This window comes from Xiphias gladius, chromosome 20 (genome assembly GCF_016859285.1).
Source record: "Xiphias gladius isolate SHS-SW01 ecotype Sanya breed wild chromosome 20, ASM1685928v1, whole genome shotgun sequence".
Taxonomy (NCBI): Eukaryota; Metazoa; Chordata; class Actinopteri; order Istiophoriformes; family Xiphiidae; genus Xiphias; species Xiphias gladius.
The window spans coordinates 5,419,736-5,439,759 of NC_053419.1; the positions used below are offsets into that span (position 1 = coordinate 5,419,736).

General features: G+C 40.1%; 1 protein-coding gene across 1 annotated transcript in view; it reads left to right on the forward strand.

The window, feature by feature from the left end:
* The first annotated feature begins 2,001 nt into the window (after positions 1-2,001).
* ehmt1b (euchromatic histone-lysine N-methyltransferase 1b) overlaps positions 2,002-20,024 on the forward strand; it is a 34,280-nt gene continuing 16,257 nt past the window's right edge. Inside the window, exons 1-7 of the mRNA XM_040157348.1 lie at positions 2,002-2,049; positions 16,529-16,619; positions 16,705-17,243; positions 18,136-18,385; positions 18,546-18,694; positions 19,398-19,553; positions 19,876-19,947. Of these exons, the coding sequence (XP_040013282.1) occupies positions 2,029-2,049; positions 16,529-16,619; positions 16,705-17,243; positions 18,136-18,385; positions 18,546-18,694; positions 19,398-19,553; positions 19,876-19,947 (1,278 nt within the window). The 5' untranslated portion in view covers positions 2,002-2,028. The remainder of the gene's footprint in view (positions 2,050-16,528; positions 16,620-16,704; positions 17,244-18,135; positions 18,386-18,545; positions 18,695-19,397; positions 19,554-19,875; positions 19,948-20,024) is intronic.

Genomic DNA, 20,024 nt, shown 5'->3' on the forward strand with positions numbered 1-20,024 from the left:
AGTTAGTTGCTTCAGCAACTGTTGCAGCTATACATAAAATAACTGCTGCATATCAACTGTACCTGCGATTTAAAACAACCAGTCACTATGGTAAATACAAAACCCATGCTTTTTGTTGAGGATCCTCCTGAGTTTCCATTGATTTGATATATATATATATATATATATATATATATATGGATATGGAAGGACTATGTTGTTTACATTTACATTTCTTCTTCTTCTTTTCTCTATCTGTTGTTGAGCTGTTTTTAAAAGATCATGTTGCCGTTTTGACAAAGACCCAGTTTGGGTGACCACAAGCTTTTAGGGCTCCTCACACATTCTCAGGCTGGAAGCAGAAGTTTCTGAAAAGACCACCATAGTGGGTGGTGAGAGAGACTTTCATCTCAAGGCCTCCTCTGCGATGCGAGCCACACAGTCCAAGAAGGCCGGGCCTGAAATCATCCCTTGTGAACTTGATGTAGGGCAGAACACTACGTCTATTTGTTCTGTGAAGGATTGCACTTCCTGGAGGTTTATTTTGACTCAGGTGTCATCCACATATCTGAACCAGTGGGTAGGTGCTGTTCCCCTGGAGGAAGCTCTGCTCTCTGCTTCCTCCGTGTAGCTTTGCCACAATGGGCAATGGTCAGTGAGCATATGGCACCGCTGCTTCCGCTTGTAAAAACCTTTCCTGTATTTGAAATAGGTGGTGTTTAGGCTGAGGTTATGCAGGGCACATTTCTAGTCTGAGGTTGGTTCCGTTCTCTGGTGTGTTGCCCTGTTGCAGGTATTTCCTTATGGCCTCCACTGCCGCAGTAGTTGGTATACGTGTGAAAGGTGAGGTAATGTTGTCCAGCTTTAGTTCTCTAATCACAAAGTCTTTGGAGTTTTTGGATATGGTTTGCAGTGTTATCAACCAAATGAGTTCAAATAGTTTCTAGGTACTTGGCAATGTTACTGTCGGTCCTCAGAAATCAGAAACTTTCCAATGAACTACACAGGACAGATGACATACAAATTTCTGGAGTATATGGTCAACCTTCTTCATTGCATCAGTGGGGAAGTGGACCTGTTTTAATTTGGTCTGGGTCTGTTAGCTTAGTCCCAATGTGAAATCTTAATGCTACAGAATACAGTGATATTTTAGAAAATAGTATGGTTCCAACTTTGCGGAGAGATTTTGGGGGGAAACCTTTCTGGTTTCACAGTTAAGTGAAAATAAAACAAAGCAGAAAGAAAGGGTTTTCCCAGTTTTATGTAGAGGAACTTGACTGGCCTGCACAGAGTCTGACCTAAACCCCATCTAACACCTTTGGGATGAACTGTAAAACTGACTGTGAGCCAGGCAGGCCTTATCACCATATACCAGTGGCCGACTTTACTAATGCTCTCGTGACTGAATGGGAGAAAACAGAATAGAATAGAATAGAATACCCTTTATTGTCCAGCTGAGGCAGGAAAATTGTCTTTGGTGTCACCCAGAAAAGTAAAAAACATAAACCCTGCAACCCTGCAGGTTTCTAATATCTGGATGTAATGTTTGGGTGTCCACAGATTTGGGCCATATAGGGTTTGTGAAAATATATTTTTAAGGTTCAGTTTGTTCAGTTTCATGACTTTGTTTGGTAAATTGCAGTTGTAAAAAAAACACCTTTCTGAGAACCAGTTATCCTTGGATTGAACGATCTGTCAGACAGTTTGAGATGGTAGATTCCAATCTTGTGTTTTTTTATTTGATGGTGGGGCACAGTGTTGTCTGTATTTGAATAATAGATTGTACCTTTAGAATTATACATGATGATTGTAGTACCTTTAATGAGTGTCATTTTCAGTGTGCTGTCTAGTGTAGTTTCTAATTGCACTATTTTCCAGTTATTACATAATCAACATAGCTGTGCTCTCAATATCTATGGATTATTATTATTATCGTTATTATTTTTGATAGTATTATTGACAATCACATTCCCAGGTGTGGTGTTATACCGTCTGCAAATCCATTAATATGACGTAATCGGGAGTGGGCGGGGTTTACGTCCAGGCACCATGGCTTCGGTAGGAACCGAGGTGAGTGTGTGAGCCTTGTCTACGCCAAGCTTGTTTTACTTTCACACAGTTTTCTGCGCTTAGGAAAATGTGTTCCGCCCCGGCAGCAAGAGCCCCCCTTGTAAACGGGCGAATTGTCGGAGTCGAGGTGCCGGTTTGTCGCGAATTTCCCGCATCCAGCCTGGAGTCTTTTGCTTTTGTGTTGGACCGGAGGGCAACTGAATGTGCAGGAAGATGCTGCGCCCCGGAACCTGAATGGTCCGTGCGGGCGCGTTGGGGGCTCTTCTCCGGGGTTTAGTCATACATTGTCCAGGCTCATGTCACTGTCCTGCGTCTGTCCAGCTTTAGCGGTTCAGAATAAACCCTCAGATAGCTATGCATGCGTTTTTGGCCGACATTATTCATGGTTTTAGCTGTGCTGTCTGTCACCCGCTCACTGAGGGCTAATTTGTACATTGCTGTTTAGCTAGCTGCTAGCAGCCACGCTAGTTAGCAGATTGTGCACACTCTGAAATCGACACAAACAGATTTTTGAGGTTATCATCCTTTTCAAACGACACAGGCTGGTCTCTGTGATTTGCAACAATACGGCTCGGCTGACAATATTACCCTCTATGTGCTGTGCAGTCTGTTAGCTCCGTGATAAACGATGCAGTCAAATAAAGGCAACATTGGCAGTGCTGCTCACAACCTCTCACTGTAAACATATGGCGCCAGCTCTTACACCAGCTTTCATGCTCTTGGCATGGTTATTTTTTCACGTTAAACTTTGATCATGAATTATTTTCCTGGAGTAGCCTTGTCTTTGTTAGCCATTTGCAGTTACTGTCATAGCTTTCCGTCGGTGCGAACCAGCCGAGGGCTGGCTGTAACTAGTTGCATTGTTTTGCTGGGTTTCGTTAGTAAAGGTGGACTCATTAAAGTTAACCCTACAACAGCACAGATTTGTGCTAATGTATCAGGGCTTTAGTCTTCGATTCTTCTTTTTTTTCCGAGAGAGAGAGGATCCAGTCTTTTTCGGCAGAGGTCGCTCAAACAGCGCCGTGGTGATGTCTCCTCAGCAGTGCTGCTGGGAGTATGTGTACGGTCAGCAAAGAAAGGTGTGAGCCGCGCAGCCACTTCCGTTTGCCCTCACAACTTTGTCTCGTACGGGATATTGATGCATTTGACACATAGATAAGATGGATGGCCTTAAAGGGTCGGTTCACCCAAATTACAGAAAAACCCCAAAACAACAACACACATTTCTCCCCATAACGCCCAGTGATGTTTGGTTGTTTTATCTGCTAACATTCTTAAGTATTTGTTTCTGAAATTTTTGCCTCCATCTTAGTGCAATGGAAGCGAAAGCCCTCTTCATTGTGGTTTGCTTTTGTTCTGTGTTTTATACTACTGCAATTTACATGAAATCTTAATGTCTTTGGGTTTTTCAGTCTTGGTTGGACATTTTATAGATTAAAGGATGAATTCTAAATGATTACTCTAGAGCTGAGTCGATTAGTTGATCAATTCTTTGATAATCAATCAATCAATCAATTAGTTGATACCAAACATTTGGTGCTTCCAGCTTCTCAAGTATGAGGATAAATCAAGCAATTTCAAGATTTTACCTTGGGCTCTGGGAAATTAAGATGGTCATTTTATAGCCAAAAGAATTAATCAATTAATCAAGAAAATAATTGATTATGGAAATAATTGTTAGTTGCACCCCTAGATGAATTATTTAATTGAAAAAATTATAAATAGATTAACAGACAATGAAAACAGCTGTTAATTGCAGCCCGGTTGGCCAGACACCACAAGGCACAAGCTAAAAGATTTTCATTCTATCTGTCTATCTAGAACTGTGTCACTTCATATTCATGAACAACATTCATGCATAGATCTAGGCTTCTGAACCAACATAAACCCTCATCTTTGCGCGATAGCTTCACTTCATTGCTGCGTCTTGCCGATAAAAGCCTCTTTTCCCATTTCTGGTGCCCAAGACTGTGTCAGACCCTGCACTTTACTTGAATCGGCCATTGCAAAAGATGAAATGTGTGCCAGCTACCAAGGCTTTATTGTTGGTTTCACTGCTTGAAATTACAAAGAAAGTGGGAAACGCATTATTTCCTATAATATAACCTTAATTTGGACAGACTTCATTCGCATTGTCCAGACAGATAGCAACTGGCTACCCAGAGGCTGAATAGCAGCACATTAACAGCAAGTCCTTTCACAGGAAATGTACAGTAATCTACCATACCAATAATTATCATAGTAGAAGTAGATTTCAGCTTAAGGTAGTAAGTGCAGAGCTCCTGCTTTGCATTACATCACACAGGTGTTTCTAATTTCCTGGTCACTCTTTGTACAGTGTGTACGTTGCGTTTCATTCAGCATTCAGTTGGTGTGTTCATTCAGACAAGAGACACAACAGTTGAAGAGGCTTGGTTGAATATCAAGTGCTTTGGGCTCCTGTAGTTGAAGTACATTGTTGAGGTGAAAGAGCCAGCTGATGTCATTTCCTTTCTTCCTAGAATTCAAAGGTTTCATTTTGCTGCCACATGTCTGTATGTAACAAACAAACAAATATTTTTTGATAATTGCAGAAAAATAGGCATTTAGAAGACCATGTACCATGCATAAAGCAGAGCCCTGATCAGAGTGAGAGGTGATTCCTGAATGCATGCACAACTATGGCTAACTTTTGCCTCTGATAACACACAAAATTTATATAAGGCAGTTTTGGAACTACATTTCTCCTACCGCCCACCTCACACCTCGACCATATCCCGTGGGTCTGCCAACTGAAGATACAGACAGAACTAATATCAGCCCTCCATCAAACTCCAAGTCAGAAAGCAAACAAGCCGACCCCCAAATGCCTAAGTAAGGGAATGTTGCTGGGATTAGTAACTGTAATGTAATTACTGAAATTTAAATTCTTCCTTACATTATTTGTTACTGAGAAAAGTAATCACATTACTGTAACGTTTTACCAAGTAATGTGTTACTGCCCAACACTGGTCCTGATATGATGCAGCTTGCTTGATCACTAGGGGTTGGGGGGGCAACAATCATAAATTCCAAAAATCAATCCTTTTATGTAGTTTATAAGGTTATAGTTTCAAATTGATATATTTATTTAAAACAAGTTACACTAACCGCCAGTTATTGTTCTGTATGGCAATACAGTGGACTAAAAGCATGAGTGTTTGATTCGGTATACAGTGTACCACAGTGTCAAGTAAAACATGCAAAAAACCCGGTTATGATCCTTTACTGTGAAGGAGTAATTGAGTTTCCAAGAAGTCCTGAGTCAGTTGGGGCATATTTTATTTAATTGTTATTGGCTAAAAAAAAACCCAGACCAAATGATAGTTCTTTCTTTACTGAACTTGACTATGCTTTGTCCACCTCACCCTGCTAGTGCCCCAAAGCTGCTCTCTTTTATGACAACTGGGCATTCGTTTGCATGTGCGAGTGAAAATTAGTGAGTGTAGCGAACATGAAAAAAATTAGGGCCGCCGCCTAAATGTAAATTATTTGAATCGTCAGTTAAGAAGCCCCCGATTAAACTCTCATTTCACCGGTTTAATCACTGCCACGTCATTATACACTGCAGGATAACATCATGATAGGCTATAAACTTTAACAAAACCCGTATTGTCTCAAAATTATCCAACTACAAAACTAACTGTGATGGAAACAGAGAGAGGTGATGTCTTTTAGCAAAAGCAAGGCTAAGAGAGGCAGAACAGCGTGACTTGTTTCTGTTTGCTGCTCCGATGCTCTCAGCTGCTGTGTTGAATGTTAGTGAAACCGGCTAAACTACTCTCAAACCTTCTTTATTGTTTGGTGTGATTAACTATTCACCTGGCAGATACCCAATATTAAAGGACTCACATGGAGACCAGGGCCAAAAAAACAAGATTTGGACATCCCTAGTCAGTATTGTCACAAAACTGCTGAAAAATGAGTGCCGTTTTTGTGGGCTATAGACTTCATACTTACCTTTAACAAAAAACCCCAAAACTCTGAAGCAACTACCGTGTTGAAAGCTTCGGCAAAGGAAGCCCCATCTGGCAGCCCCTAGAGGTTCCAATGTTCGTTACGCCGTAAAATTCAAATTTACTTTACAGAACAAACATACTGATGATTTTGCTTTTCTAGAGCTTTACCAGTAGCACGGTAAAAATTTTGTCCGGTGGATAGCACGAGAGAAACCGCACAAAGTGTCCATTAGAAACAGTTTATCATCAGGGAAGCATGAATGTGCTCAGCAGATTTCATGGCAATATGCAAGTTAGATTTTGATGTGTGTTGAATTATTGGCCTGATGGTGATGATAGCGGAAAGGTTACTCGTTGACCAAATACAGAGGGTTTTTGATTCTTTAGTGAATACGAATTACCAATGGAGATCTTTTGATTTATAACTGTTGCGTACGCACAAAATGGCTCTTAAAATATGCAGATGCCACTTCCTTCGGAAAAGTTGTGATTTATAAAAACAAACTTGACAGGAGAATGTGCGTACTTGTACCGACACTCTGACCAATTCATACGAACCGTTTGGAGACTAGAGAAATTGGTGACACAGATGGTGAAGTAGGGAATTGAAGCCAGATTTTTTTCAAAGATGCTGTCATGGGTTTAATTCAACTTCATATCAAATGACTAGTCATACATTATATCGACAGTGTGATAACTATAATGGCCAGCTATGTAATTTTGTGTTTGTGCTTGTAAGAAACTAATTATTGCCTGGACTGCAACAGCAGGGCCAGAACCCACCAATGCAAATGTTTCTCTCTGAGTGGTGAAGTTCCACCATTGGTCAGTCGAATGCGTCGTGACTGAGTGCTGCGTTTATACCATTGGTTTGCCTGCCGAGTGTTGGAGTGTCCTCATTGGCCATTGCTCTTTCAAAATGAATAGTGCCTATGTCACTAGTTTTGTCGACTTTTTTTCAAAAAAGCACCTAATGTAGCTTTTTGGACAAACCTGAGCTACTGTCCAGAAAAGAGTCGCCAGATTTGCCCTGCGAGTGCGAGGTCGGCCTTTCCCTCTGCAAGAACACCTCTCTGTGCGTCTCATTCAGTTTACTGCATGGCAGTTTACACTGATGTGAATCAGGTTCTAAGTGATCATTTTATGAGTAAATATATCTAAAATCACAGCACAGCCTTTGTCTTTAACCTATGTGCAGCTGACGCTAGGCAGAATACAAATAAGAAGCTATGACTTCAAGAATATGCTAATTATCATATTACGTCATCCAGCAACTTTTCAAGCAGGCTTTAGGTCTTTTCTATCAAAAGTAGTTGTTTACAGCGGTTCTACAACAGTTTTAACTACATCCTCCGTTTTGCACATTGACCATACACGGTCCAGCCTTATACTAGGTTTTGACCTGGTCGTGTTCAATAAACACCACTCTGTTTTAAAAGATACTGACCAGCTCAAATCTTAACCATTTACATCTGTGGTTAATTATTTAACTATTAAGCGTGTGTCGCCGGTTTTATCTCCATAATCCCAAGCCTTAAAACTCAGAGGGAGGAGGGTTGGGCCATATGATGCTTACACTTAGTCCCAGTCAATTGCGGACCGCACCACAGCCCAGCCTATCTCCGATATTAACTCTGAACATCTGTGAAATGTCTTTTCATCCCAACCATAATAACTGATGAAATAATCATCAGTTATATTTCATCAAATTACTTTATAGAAAGAGAAATGAGTGTGGGTAGATTTCTAACAAAATCCTCTAATACTGTGAATATTTTGCCAACTATGATTTTAAATAGTTTTTTTTTTTTTTTTTTTTTTTTTTTAAAAAAATTAATTAATTGAACACATGACTGTGCTGTCAGGGGCACCAAGTACTCAAAGTGCTCTGGAGATCCCCAAGGCAAGGGCTGCCAGACCTGCTTTCCTGCCCACCAGCACAACCTGCATTCATATATAATCAAAAATGAAAAAAAAAACAAGAAATGTGCTGTTGGAGTTTTTTAGTTATTATGTTTGTTTATTGGGTTTATATCTCTCCTGCGACAGCCATAATTGATTGTTTATTTTTTGTTTTTTTGTTTTGTTTGTCTGTCTGTCTGTCTTCTGTCCGTCCAGTTCTTGTTTATCTGGGGGGATGCTTGAATTCAATTCAATTCAAAATGGCACTCATGACTTGGACTCAGGATGAATTCATTAGATTTTTTTGCTCAAGGTCAAACTGTGACCACTATCATCCCCATTTCATTCTTATGAATGATACATCACATATATTCGAGGGAATTTTTATTACATCTGCAAACACGTCAAGTTTGACTCAGGAACCAACCAATTAGATTTGGGTCAAAGGACAAAAAAAGGCGCCACTGTTACCTACCATATTATATTTTTTGGCCATACTATAAAATTTCATTTGCTAATTATGGCAGAAGACACTTCATAACTTTTATTAAATTTTATTCAAAGTCTTTCTATATATATATTCTTTACACACACAGACATGAATGAAGACTGAACTTGACTGGTTGGTGGGGGCATACAACCACGAGCAGTAATTCTAGTTTAGATATTTCATAAGCTATGTACGTGTCTATAGCCTATAGATGCTTAACAAATACCAAATGTGAGCTTCGGTGTCCCTGTGCCTCTGCTAGTTGGTCTATACTTTGACGGTGTGCAGCAAAGTGTTTAAGGCATCCACTTCCATGTCTGACCACTTTGAGAACTTTAATTTTGAGAATTGTCCTGCTTGTTGCATTAACAGCTGCTGCAGCTCACATCGTCTAAAACCTCTTGGTTTTGTTTGTAACACGTCCAACCACAAACACAATATTCATGAGGGATTTGCACTGACCATTTATGGTTATTTGTGGGAGTGTTTTTGGAGGAATATAAGGCTTGCCAAAGTGCGCACGTTTTCAAGTTGATTGTGATTTGTAGAGGGAAATATGCATGGAGCCATGTGTGCACACAGTTTTATAAGTCTCCTTATTTTTTGTTATATGCCTTTATTGATTTTTGTGCCCATGCAAACTTTTGGTATGGATCTTTAGTTTTTTAGACACCTTTGTCAATAACAAAAGTGTTGGTCATTGGGAGGTTTTGACCTGATGGTGGTACTAGAGAAAAGATCATGGGGGTAACCAAAATGATTGAGAATGTTATTCTTAGGATCATGAATGAAACCAAAGTTATTGGTTTGCAAATATGTTGAGTCCATTGTTGAGATTTTTCACCCAAAGTGTTGAAGGACCGAAGGAATACCTAAGAACATCGTCCTTACACTCTTGCTATGGCCTCACTGCGAATCCATTGCAAGAAATAGGGCATACAAATCCTCAGTCTTTTCTCCATGCAAATGTAAATTTGAAAGTAATATGAGGATTAAGCAGCTTGAATTAGCTAAAGTGCTAAGTACTTATTTGCCAAATCTATTTCTTTTTTCCATATTAAGATTTCTCCTCGTGTTTTCTGGGACTGTCTTAATTCCTGTGCTGAGGTGGGGGGGATATTTATTGGTCGTTGTTTAAGCACTAGGGCAGGGTATTCTATTTTGTACTGACCAAAATGCATCCCTTAGCACTGAGAATTGAAAACTGTTAAATACTATTATTGAATGTGTGGTCAGATACATATGCACACTTCTTTACTTTTTCTTTGATCAAATGGTTCCAGATATTAACAAAAATTTTGCCAATTTTAGACATTTTGATTGGGGGTAAAGTTCTTGTTCACCAGCATGCGTTAACACATTTAATATTTGAGAACCTTCCCCCCTTTGTGAAATGAAAAATTGTTTTGTAGGAAAGATGCTCATTCCCCACAGTAAGGCATCAAAAGTATTACTGTTTTGATTTCTGTACCGAAATTTGGGTGTCTCATGTGTAGCCTAGTTCCAGACCTCTGAATCGATAGCCAAATCTGATTTGTTTGGCAATTCAATTGGTCTGTTGGTGTTTCAGCTACTTAGAGAAAAAACCTACAACAAATCTGAATTTTTTTAGGCCGGATTGGTACATCATCTCCCTACATAGCCATCTTGCTACTTAGCTATCTCCATGAAAAACAGTGCTAACAATCGTGGATGAGACTGATGGAGCTGCCCGAGTTGTTTTAAGTCGACTTACAGGAAAAGAAAATTATTTCAGCATATTTCTTTGAACAATATGAAAAATTTTAAGTGCTCCTAGCAACCACTAAGTCAGTCATGGACAAATTAAAATTTGGACCTGATCGTAGTGCTGGATGAGAAGTTAAGGGATCATCAAAGTTATTACAGTCTTGTGAAGGACTTGAATATCTGTACCACATTTCATGGCAATCCATCCAATAATGGAGATACTGTCATTTTTATGGTGGCATGAGAGGAAGTTCAGGGGATCACTAAAGTCATGAGGATTTATCCTCTAGGGAAAATTAAATGTGTGTACTAAATTTCATGGAAGTCCATCCAGTAGATATTTCCCTCCAACCCAGAAATTCTAACTGCATTGTGGCGCTAGAGGAAAAGTCAGGGGATACCCAAGTCAGCAGGCTTCATCCTCTGGGGACATGACGGTCTGTAGCAAAATGTCATGGCAACCCATTCAGTATTTGTTGGGATATTTCAGTCTGGACTAAAGTGACAGACTGACCAACAGACCAACATTGGTATTCCTAGACCCATGCTGCTGGCGTGGCTAAAAAAAGCACTAAAGAGTGCAGGTCTGTTAGCATGGCTACAGGCAAGGCCTTGTAATAGTCACCTGCCTTGCTTCAACATTTTAGCCCTGTTGTCATGAAATAACACATCTGGTCTGTCTCTTCATTGTGTAAGTTAAAATCTATACAATCAGGATGCATATCAACTTTCTGAGTCCTGATAGAGGCTGCAATGGGCACAAACATTTGTCATGCTATAGTTTAAATGAGTTTCACATTATACTGTTGCAGACTTTGTCATTGTCACTCAGCAATAAGGTCCTCTTTAGTTAAATTGTTCTTTGCTAATGGGTGGCATCCTATGTCTGTCTTGTGGGTGTTGCATAGCTCTTAAAGAATTAACTGTTCCTGTAAAACTGCATCGTAAATGTTTCTTACCTACCCTGTTGGCTTTTTCACCTGTCTTGTGTACAATATCTGAGCGATTTTCTGTATTTTTACTTCCTTGCAACACTGAATTTGTTGGTGGGAAGAACTTACTTCTGTTCTGTTTTTGTGCATTGGCTCCTGAAAGTTGATAAACCTGCGCTCGTATGTCAGGACTAGGTCATTTATCATTGCTTAGTTGTGAAACAGGAGAAGCGGACAACAACTTTACATCTGCATTCCTGTGTGTCTGAGATACCTCGGAGGAGAGAACTCGTTTCACTTTGCAAAGTTACAAGCCTCTATTATTCTGATAATCAATAAATCATTTAAATCATTAATTAAGCAGCTCCTCAGATGTGAAGATTTGCTGCTTTTTGCTCATTTATGTTACTGGATTTTGGACTGTTGGACAGACTTGGCAAGTCATTTGAGGCATCACAATAATTTCTGGTAACTTTAATGGGCATCTCTACTATTTAGTGACATGTCTGAACAATTGATCGAAAAATAATCAACCGATTATAATGAAAATAATCAGTAGTTGTGGCCATAATTAAGAATCAATGGGAAAATAAACTTGAATTTAGATCAAATGAGAACAGAACAGACCACATGAAGTCTTTGTAAAGATGCATAATGCGAAGTTGGTAATTTGTGCTTATATTCACTCCGTTTGTACCGGCATGGCCGAACGCTTTAGGTTATCTGTTCCCTCCCTTTTGTTGTTCCTTTTGGATCTTTGTTTCAGGCTTTCCCCCCAGTGGCAGCTCAGTCTGTTACTTCATTTCTGTGACTTAATATCTGTTGCATGGCCTAGCAATGTTGCGTTTTGCTGCTTTCACTGGCCTGAAGCTCAGTGAAGACAATAGACTCTCCTGTTGAGGGGTTTGCATGTGACCTGATGTCCGCAATGAAAAATGTTTGGCTCGTCAGGGTCCTGACTGACATCTGATTTAGTTCTGGGGCTTTTATCCATCCCTGTTTACCATTTTTCCTCCCTAGTTGCTCTCTACGTGGCTGTGCATGCACACTAGCTATGACTCCTTTATTTTCATGTTTCAAATATACATTAACAAGAAACGGACCATTACAAAAAAAGAATCAACAATAAAATAGTAGACAGAAGTAGCACCAGTAGAATTCCAATCTGGAGAAACAGAATGACTCTATAAAAGGAAGTGAATGAGTGATTCTGACTCATTTTTCAAAAACTACAGTTGGCATAAGTATTGGCATGAAGTGTGAGATAAAACATTAGTGGGGTATAGGTTATGCAGGATTTTTAAATGTATATCTCCAGTCTTATTTGTATGGTGAATCTTTTCCACTGGATATTTTCGATGGCTATGAGGTCTTCCAGTTTAAAGAAATGGAGTGGTGTTACTGTTTGAACTGACTGAGCATGCTCTGTGGAGACCCTCTGAAGAAGAGGGCCGACAGAGGGAGCCACCAGGTCACATGACTGACTAGGTGAATGTGCATGCGGGGAAAGAAAAGGAAAAGAGGAACAATCTGTTCGACACATTCTCGCTCTCTACCTCTCTCTGTCCTCCCCCTTCTTTCTCTCTCTCTCTCTCTCTCTCTCTCTCAAACACACATACTCTCTCTCTCGCTCACTCCCTCCCTCTCTGACGCCTTCTTCTTCTCAATGGAAGCCATGAGAAGAAAGCAGGTATGATGCTTCCTGGAGGAACACTAGGGAAAAGACATGTTAGCTTTATACTCTTCACCCTTGGTTGGGTTTGAATGGTCTGAGGAGATGCATAGTCTTGCTTCCCAGCTCCTTTTAGCCATTTTCTATAAAAGTTACAATCAGTTAGTTTGAGCTCTTGCTGTCTTCTTGTTGAGATGGTTTCTAAGTTTGTAAGATGCACTTCTCAAGACAGTTGCTGCTGCTTTATTAACAACTGATTGCTCTTGATTCATGAAATTGAGGACATAAGAACCAATGGTCCTTTTTTTTTTTTTTGTAGCAGTGCTGCTGTATCAGAGAGGGATTGAGTGCGGTGTCATGGATTAGCACAACTGCTGTATTTAGAGCAGTCACAGCACAGGAAATATGATGTCATTCTCGATAGGAGAAGATTGAAGTCTGATCTCCTGAAGATCTGGAAACTACCGTAACAGTAGATTTTTTTTCTTTTTCTTTTTTTTTAAGATCAAATCGTCTTTTCTCTTACCTTTTGTTGTATTCCTCCTCCTCTTTGCTCCCTCATTGTATCCCTCATGGTTAGTATATAATGACATTCCTATGGACCTGATGTATGTGCAGCCTAGGCTATGTGATCAGGAATATACTGGAACATAAGGCTGCAGTGATTGCTTATCAGTCTAAAGGATGCATGTCAGCCTGCACTGTGAGCTTCCATGTTTATCAGCTGCAGGTCTTCTGAGCAGCTCTCTGGCTGAGGGTCATACCTTGCATGTCTTTATCCATCGGTTTTCAATTAGTCACTTGATAGGTAAATCATTGGCACATTCCTGGAGATTATTTGAGATTCTATGCAAAGCAGACTCAAATACTTTCTTTTGGCATTGGACATTTTTTCCTTAATTTGGATAGTGGACAGTAGAGAAGGTACAGGAAATTAGGGGGAGAGGAAAGATGGTGTTCCGGTCTTGAACTGAGGTTGTTGCGACTGCACGATCAGTGTGTCAGATTGCTAGGCCACCAGGAAGCCCCACATTTTGTCATCTTTGCTTTGAGAATATGCAAAGCCAAGAATTTTTACCACATTCCTTTAGAACAGTAGTTCCCAAACTTGAAGACGTGACAGTGGAAGGGGTTGCAAGATAACTCTGAGTTTGTAAGTTGATTTGCATCTTATGAAGCATTTTGTAACTCTGGTATTGAAAATAAAGATTTACTTACTTATTACACATGAAAGGAAAAACAAACACAAACCATTCCTGCTATACAAAATCAGTTATTTTTCCAGCTTTTCTTCAATCTTTGCTTTTTTCTTGTGAAATACTGGATAGTTTGACCTTTTCAGGCCTCTTGAAAAGATTCAAATGAAACAATCTCAGAAGGGGGAAAATTAGTAATGTTTGTGCTTAGAGTTTACGTAGCTCAGACTTGTTTTCAGGCCTCTTGCAGTAGGTCTAAAGATAGGTCACATCAGTACAAATGTCCAGGCCTTGTCACATACCAGGTTCACATTATGTTTTAAGGACAGTGAATGATTGAAGCATTAGAATATTTTATAGCATTAGAAATATCAGATATAATCTATTATGCATTTATTTCTAATAATTACCAAGCTTATTTGCGGTTTCAAAAAAGGTCCAATCCGGAATGTAAACTCTGAACCATTGGAGCTATATTTTTGCAGTCACGGCTGAAGCTTTGGTCTATTCTAGTTTTGGTCTATTCTAGCACATTAAAAAAAATTTCAGTCTCTTTTTATTGTGGTACATAAGGATCCTGATCAGTAGTCATAGCCTTGGCTTCATATTTGGAGCCTCTTTCAGGAGCACCCTATCCCCATCCACAAGCCTTCAAACCCCTACATTCCCCATCTAGTGGAAAACTGCTGCAATGGCCGCGTTATGGCAGTAAACAATCTGGTTGCGAAATGGCGGAGCTCTGCAGAGAGCTTTTTCTGCCTCCCTTCCCCCCCTCTCCTTTCTGTCTCCAGTGTGTATGTTTCACTTTCTACCACTAGGGGGAGGGATGAGGCTGGTGTGTTATTTTTTTTTTGTAACTTGCTTTTCTCAATCCATGAAATCAAGGAACTAAAGGATTCTTCTTCTCTTCACCCTCACATGTGCTCACTAGATTCCTTGAGATCATACACCACAGAGGATTGTCCTAGACTAGATGTTCTTTGCTAGACACCTTCAGTTATTGTGCTCACAGACCGGCACTTGGTCTAACCTTGTTGCTGTTTGACAAAGTGCATGTTCGTGCTTGGCTCAGGGACTCAGGAGCACGAGTTTGGAGACTGATTTGGGAAGCTTGTCCTGATGGTTCATTTGGTTAGGGTCTTGGTTCTATGCAGGTTTAAGGACACATTCTCTCTGTTAAATCTGAGGATTTGATTGTCAGAGCCCTTGGAGAAGAGAATATAACTGGTTGATTCAGTTTGTTAAAGTGAAGCTTTCAGCGGTTTCTGTCTCTTGCATGTCTTTTGATTGGGCTCATTTGTAGGAATAGTGTCTCCTCTGCTTTCCTGGGACAATCATACTCAGTACCTGCTTTTTACCACTCAGTAAGTGTGAACCCCTGTCCCAGTCAGTAGATGTATCTGTATATCTACCTGTAGTCTGCTGGGTATGAGCCTCACGTCAGGTTGAGGAGAGGGTAAATCTTTCTCTTCAGTGCTTGTTATGCAACTCTCAGGGGGCAAACTGACCTAGGTCCACTTTGCTTTGACATTTGATCTACAAAGTTGCCTAAATATATAGGGTTCGGAACAAAGGGCTGGTTTTTACAAGCAAATTTGGACCCAAAAAGAAAGCAAAAGTGGATTCATGATGTTTTTCTCCCAGGCCTCTTTTGTTTCCTGTGGGGCCCATTTTCCTAGAGTGAGCATGAGGTTGATGGTCTGCTCCGGAGGAGGAGACAATTTTACATATCCTGGTGTTGCCTCTTCAACTGCTTACTCCTGTATAAAGACAGTCTGTGGGTGGTTGAGATTTCTTTTTGAAGCTGTGGCAGGCATCAACTGCTCTTCTGGTTGGCTGTAATATAAAGAGAAAGAAGACAGACAATGAAAGTGCATGGGGGTTGCCCTCATTCTCTTGGCTTACTCTATAGTCTTTGATTGTTACAAACACATGTTACTGAAAAGCACAATTAAACAGGGTTTTTTTTTTTTTTTTTTGCCTTATGTGGATAAAAGTAAGATTAGAATTAGTCAGTTGTCCAAAAACTAATCATCATCATTTTTGCTAAGGAATTACTTCTTTTTCAAGCACAAATGCCAAAAATTCCCTGGTTTCAGCTTCTCAAATGTGAAGATTTACCCTTTTTGTCTGTTTTATTTAACTTGGGGCTGCCACATAAAATTAAAAAAATTTCAATTTACAATGTATTAAAACTTAGAAGAGCAGCAAATCCTCACATTTGAGAAGCTCAAACAAGAGAACTTTTAGCATTTGTGCTTGATAAATGACCTACAGCATTAATTGACTATGAAAATTGTTAGTCAATCAACTAATCTATTAATTGTGTAATTGTTTCAGCGCTGGTATTGTAAATGTAATATCTTTGGGTTTTGGATTGCTGGTTGAACAAAATAAACATTTTAAAGACACTACCCTGAACTTAGAGAATATATTATGAGCATTTTTAACTATATTTAAACATTTTACAGGCAAAGTGATTAATTGAAAAAAGTTATCCACAGATTAACTGATAATGAAAATGAAATAAATATTAATAACATCTCTAAATTTTATTTCCATATGTGGTCTTTTTTCATCAGCCGGCTGGTCTAGCCAAGGGCAGCGTGGATAAGGGTGCATCTGCAAAGAAAGAGGGACTCGATCCAGCAAGCAACGGAGAGGAGAAGTCAGGTATTAGTCAAACTAAACCTGAAATTACTTTGTTATTTATTATATTGACATTGTAATTTGAATTATCTTTGGTTTTGCTCTACAGATGGAGGCAAAGAGGTAGCAGCCAGACTGGCCTCTTCCCCTGCTGCAGAGGTAATGCTCAATGGCACTGAATGTGACGACACGAGGCACAAGAGCCCAACATACGGCTCCGCAACAGGCAGCAACAAGACTTTACTGTTGGTAAATGAAAATGGCATACCAGATATGGAGCCACCGCACGGTTCTGTTACTGGAAGCAATGGATTCATTTTCACTAAGCAGCAGCAGCAGCAGCAGCAGCAGGATGGCAGCTCTGCAGTGACACCAGGTTTGGGAGTTTCCCCTCACAGGACTAACTGGTTGCCTTCGGGCACATCAACAGGGGTACACATGGTCAAACCCCTCCCTGCCTCGGCATCAGGGTGCGCACAGACTTCGGGTGCATTAAGGACTGACCCCAGTACAGGGACTACATTGGGACAGGGTATATCAGACACTAAAAACGGCACAGCCCCATCTCCTGCACCAACCCCAGCACCCGTCACGATACACAGAGCGCGTAAGACCATGTCCAGACCTGCTGTCAGCCCGGCACAAAAGGTAAACCATCAGAATCTTGTGATTTATCAGCAGCTCTTTAGTGTTTTCTGCCCCTTTTTCTCTTTACTTCTAGTGAAATCATTAAAATCATTACCACAAGATAAATAAGAATATTCTTCTAATATCTGTATCTGTATACACTAAATGACAAAAGTATATAGATGTCCAAACAAAGTATGAGGGCATATAGACAGTACACCCATATGTGATAATTAGATAGTTCTACCAGCCTCCACTCTTCTGGGAAGACTTTTAAAAAGATTTTGGGACCTGGCTACAGGGTTTGGATCCCATTCATCCACACAGTAACGGCATTAGTGAGGTCCAGCGCTGATGTTGGGTGGTAAGCTCTGACTTGCAGTTTGTGTTTCAATTCATCCCAAAGGTGTTGGATGAGGTCGAGGTCAGGGTTCTGTGAGGGCCAGTCAAGTTCTTCACACCAAACTGGGAAAACCATTTCTTTATGGACCTGGGTTTGTGCACAGGTGCACTGTCATGTGTAAACAGGAAAGGGCCTTCAGCAAAGTGTTGACACATATATGGAAGCCCACTTTTGCTTAAAATATTCTTATGTACTGTAGCTTTAAGATTTTCCTTCACTGGAACTAAGGAACCCAAACAGTGAAAAATAGGTTTCACACCAAGAGGACACTATGTCCACATACTTTTGGCCATACAACATACAAGTTTGTGCGCATAAAATCTGTGTTAAAATCAGAAATAGATCTGTTCTCTTAAAACAATCTGGGTATTTTTGTGGCAGAAATTGGCGGGAAAAAAAACAAAACAATGAGCCTTTCCAAAAACAAGTAGACTGACAGCAAATCTAACCAGGATTTCAATTCAAACTAACATATTCACCCTAAAAGCTTTTGATTCTTGTCACCTACAGCTTCTTAACAGGGAATTAAGAGAAGCAAAAAGTGCCAAAATGGAGAAAACGGAGACTCACATTGCACCTGATGCGCAGAAATCCTCGCAGCAGTCTCCCTCTCAGAACCATCTACCTCAAAGTCCACCAGATATGCCAGCTTCAGCACAAACAGTGTCATCTGCTTCACCAGCACCTCCGCCAACTCCAGCTCCTCCAGCTCCCCCACCTCCTCCAACTCCGGCTTCAGCCCCAGCTAAGCTCCAACTAGGTCAGACAGATTCCAGTGACACATGACAAAAATGGCCTACAGTGGAAAAACTGACTTTTTTCTGAGATTGCAGAGAAAAGTAATCAGTTGATTGAAGCAGAGCATCCCACACACTCACAGTCTCACAGTGAAAATGTGTTGTTTTCGTCTCATACTATAGGCTCATACTCAGGAGGGTTGTCATCCCGTAAGAAGAAGAGGAGGATGGGAACATACAGTCTGGTTCCCAAGAAGAAAACCAAAGTGCTTAAGCAGAGAACTGTGCTTGAAATGTTTAAGGAACTACAACAGTCTGCCAAGAGCCCACAGGTCTCTGTTCCTCACATTGATTAAAACAAAAAAAAAAAAAAGCAAAACAAAACACAAAACTTCAGTAAGCCACTTGGCTGAGATCTCATTTCGGAATAAACAAAAAATCAAACTCGCTTAATTTGGCAAGTTTAATTGTGAACTCTAGCACATGCTAAGTCAAATATTTACATATGAATCTCTTTTATCAGTCTACAACCTTTCTACATTCAATACTGAATCTCCTAAAGGGGACTTCAACAGATTTTACACATCAAAGTCACAGGTGTTGGGCAGCACTACAGAATATGTGAAAAAAGTTGTATAAAGTCTTTTACCGCTCCAAAGGGGAGCTGTATTAAGTCTTATAATTGACCTCAAGTGATGTCACTTTTGTCAGTGCTGGTTAAAAATGTAAAGCACATCAGGAGTCTGACAGCGTCATGCGAATGCAATGCTAAATCAGTGTCGTACTCTTTTAAATGTTTTCCAAAGACGAAACAACTGAACAAGAACCTTTGCTGAAGAAAATACCATCCTAACTGGCAAAACTTAAATCAGGAACTATCTCATCAATGTAAACCAGACATTCAATGGAAACTTTGGGTACTTGACAGTTTTTGATACTCTGCTCTACAGATGCATTTTGTTTGGCATCATAAAAGTATATATCACAATATATTCAGAATTTGCTGTGATCATCTCAATTACGTTCTTACCTTAGACTAAAGAGGTAGGAGGCATAAATGGGGAGAAAGTGGAAAATGCATCTGAGGAAGAAGAGTCAGAGGAGATGGAGTCTGAAGAAGAGGAAGGACAGCAGCCAACAGAAGAACCTGTCAGTGCTGTTCAGGAAGCAACATCTGAACCCATCTCTCAGGTTGGAACGTAAAACCTTTTTTGCCTTCTTCCATATTGTCCTGACTTTATATGTGATCATTTCTATTCTATACAAAATGCAGCACTTGATAACCTGTCAATGGCAGTGTTGCTGAATTGATGTATGATCTGTTTTAATTTTTATATTGATATAAGATGGACAACCACTGTATTTTGGCAAAGAAAGGGAAAAACAAGTGATTTATTAGTATCTTTATCTGTGTTGACCAGATGGAATAAAAAAAAAAAAAAAAAATTTTACATGCAGGCGAGTTTCTCAGGTTATGTCTTGAATGTTTGTGATTTTTGTTTTTGTGGTGGAGGTGGGAGATGAGCAGGAGTCTGAAGAGTCTGGAGAAGAAGAGGGAGAGGAGGAGGGCACAGAGTCCGACATGGTAAGACCCACTCACTATCATTACTCCACCTTACTACATCAGAGACTTAGATCTCATCTCATTCCACCTCTTTTGAC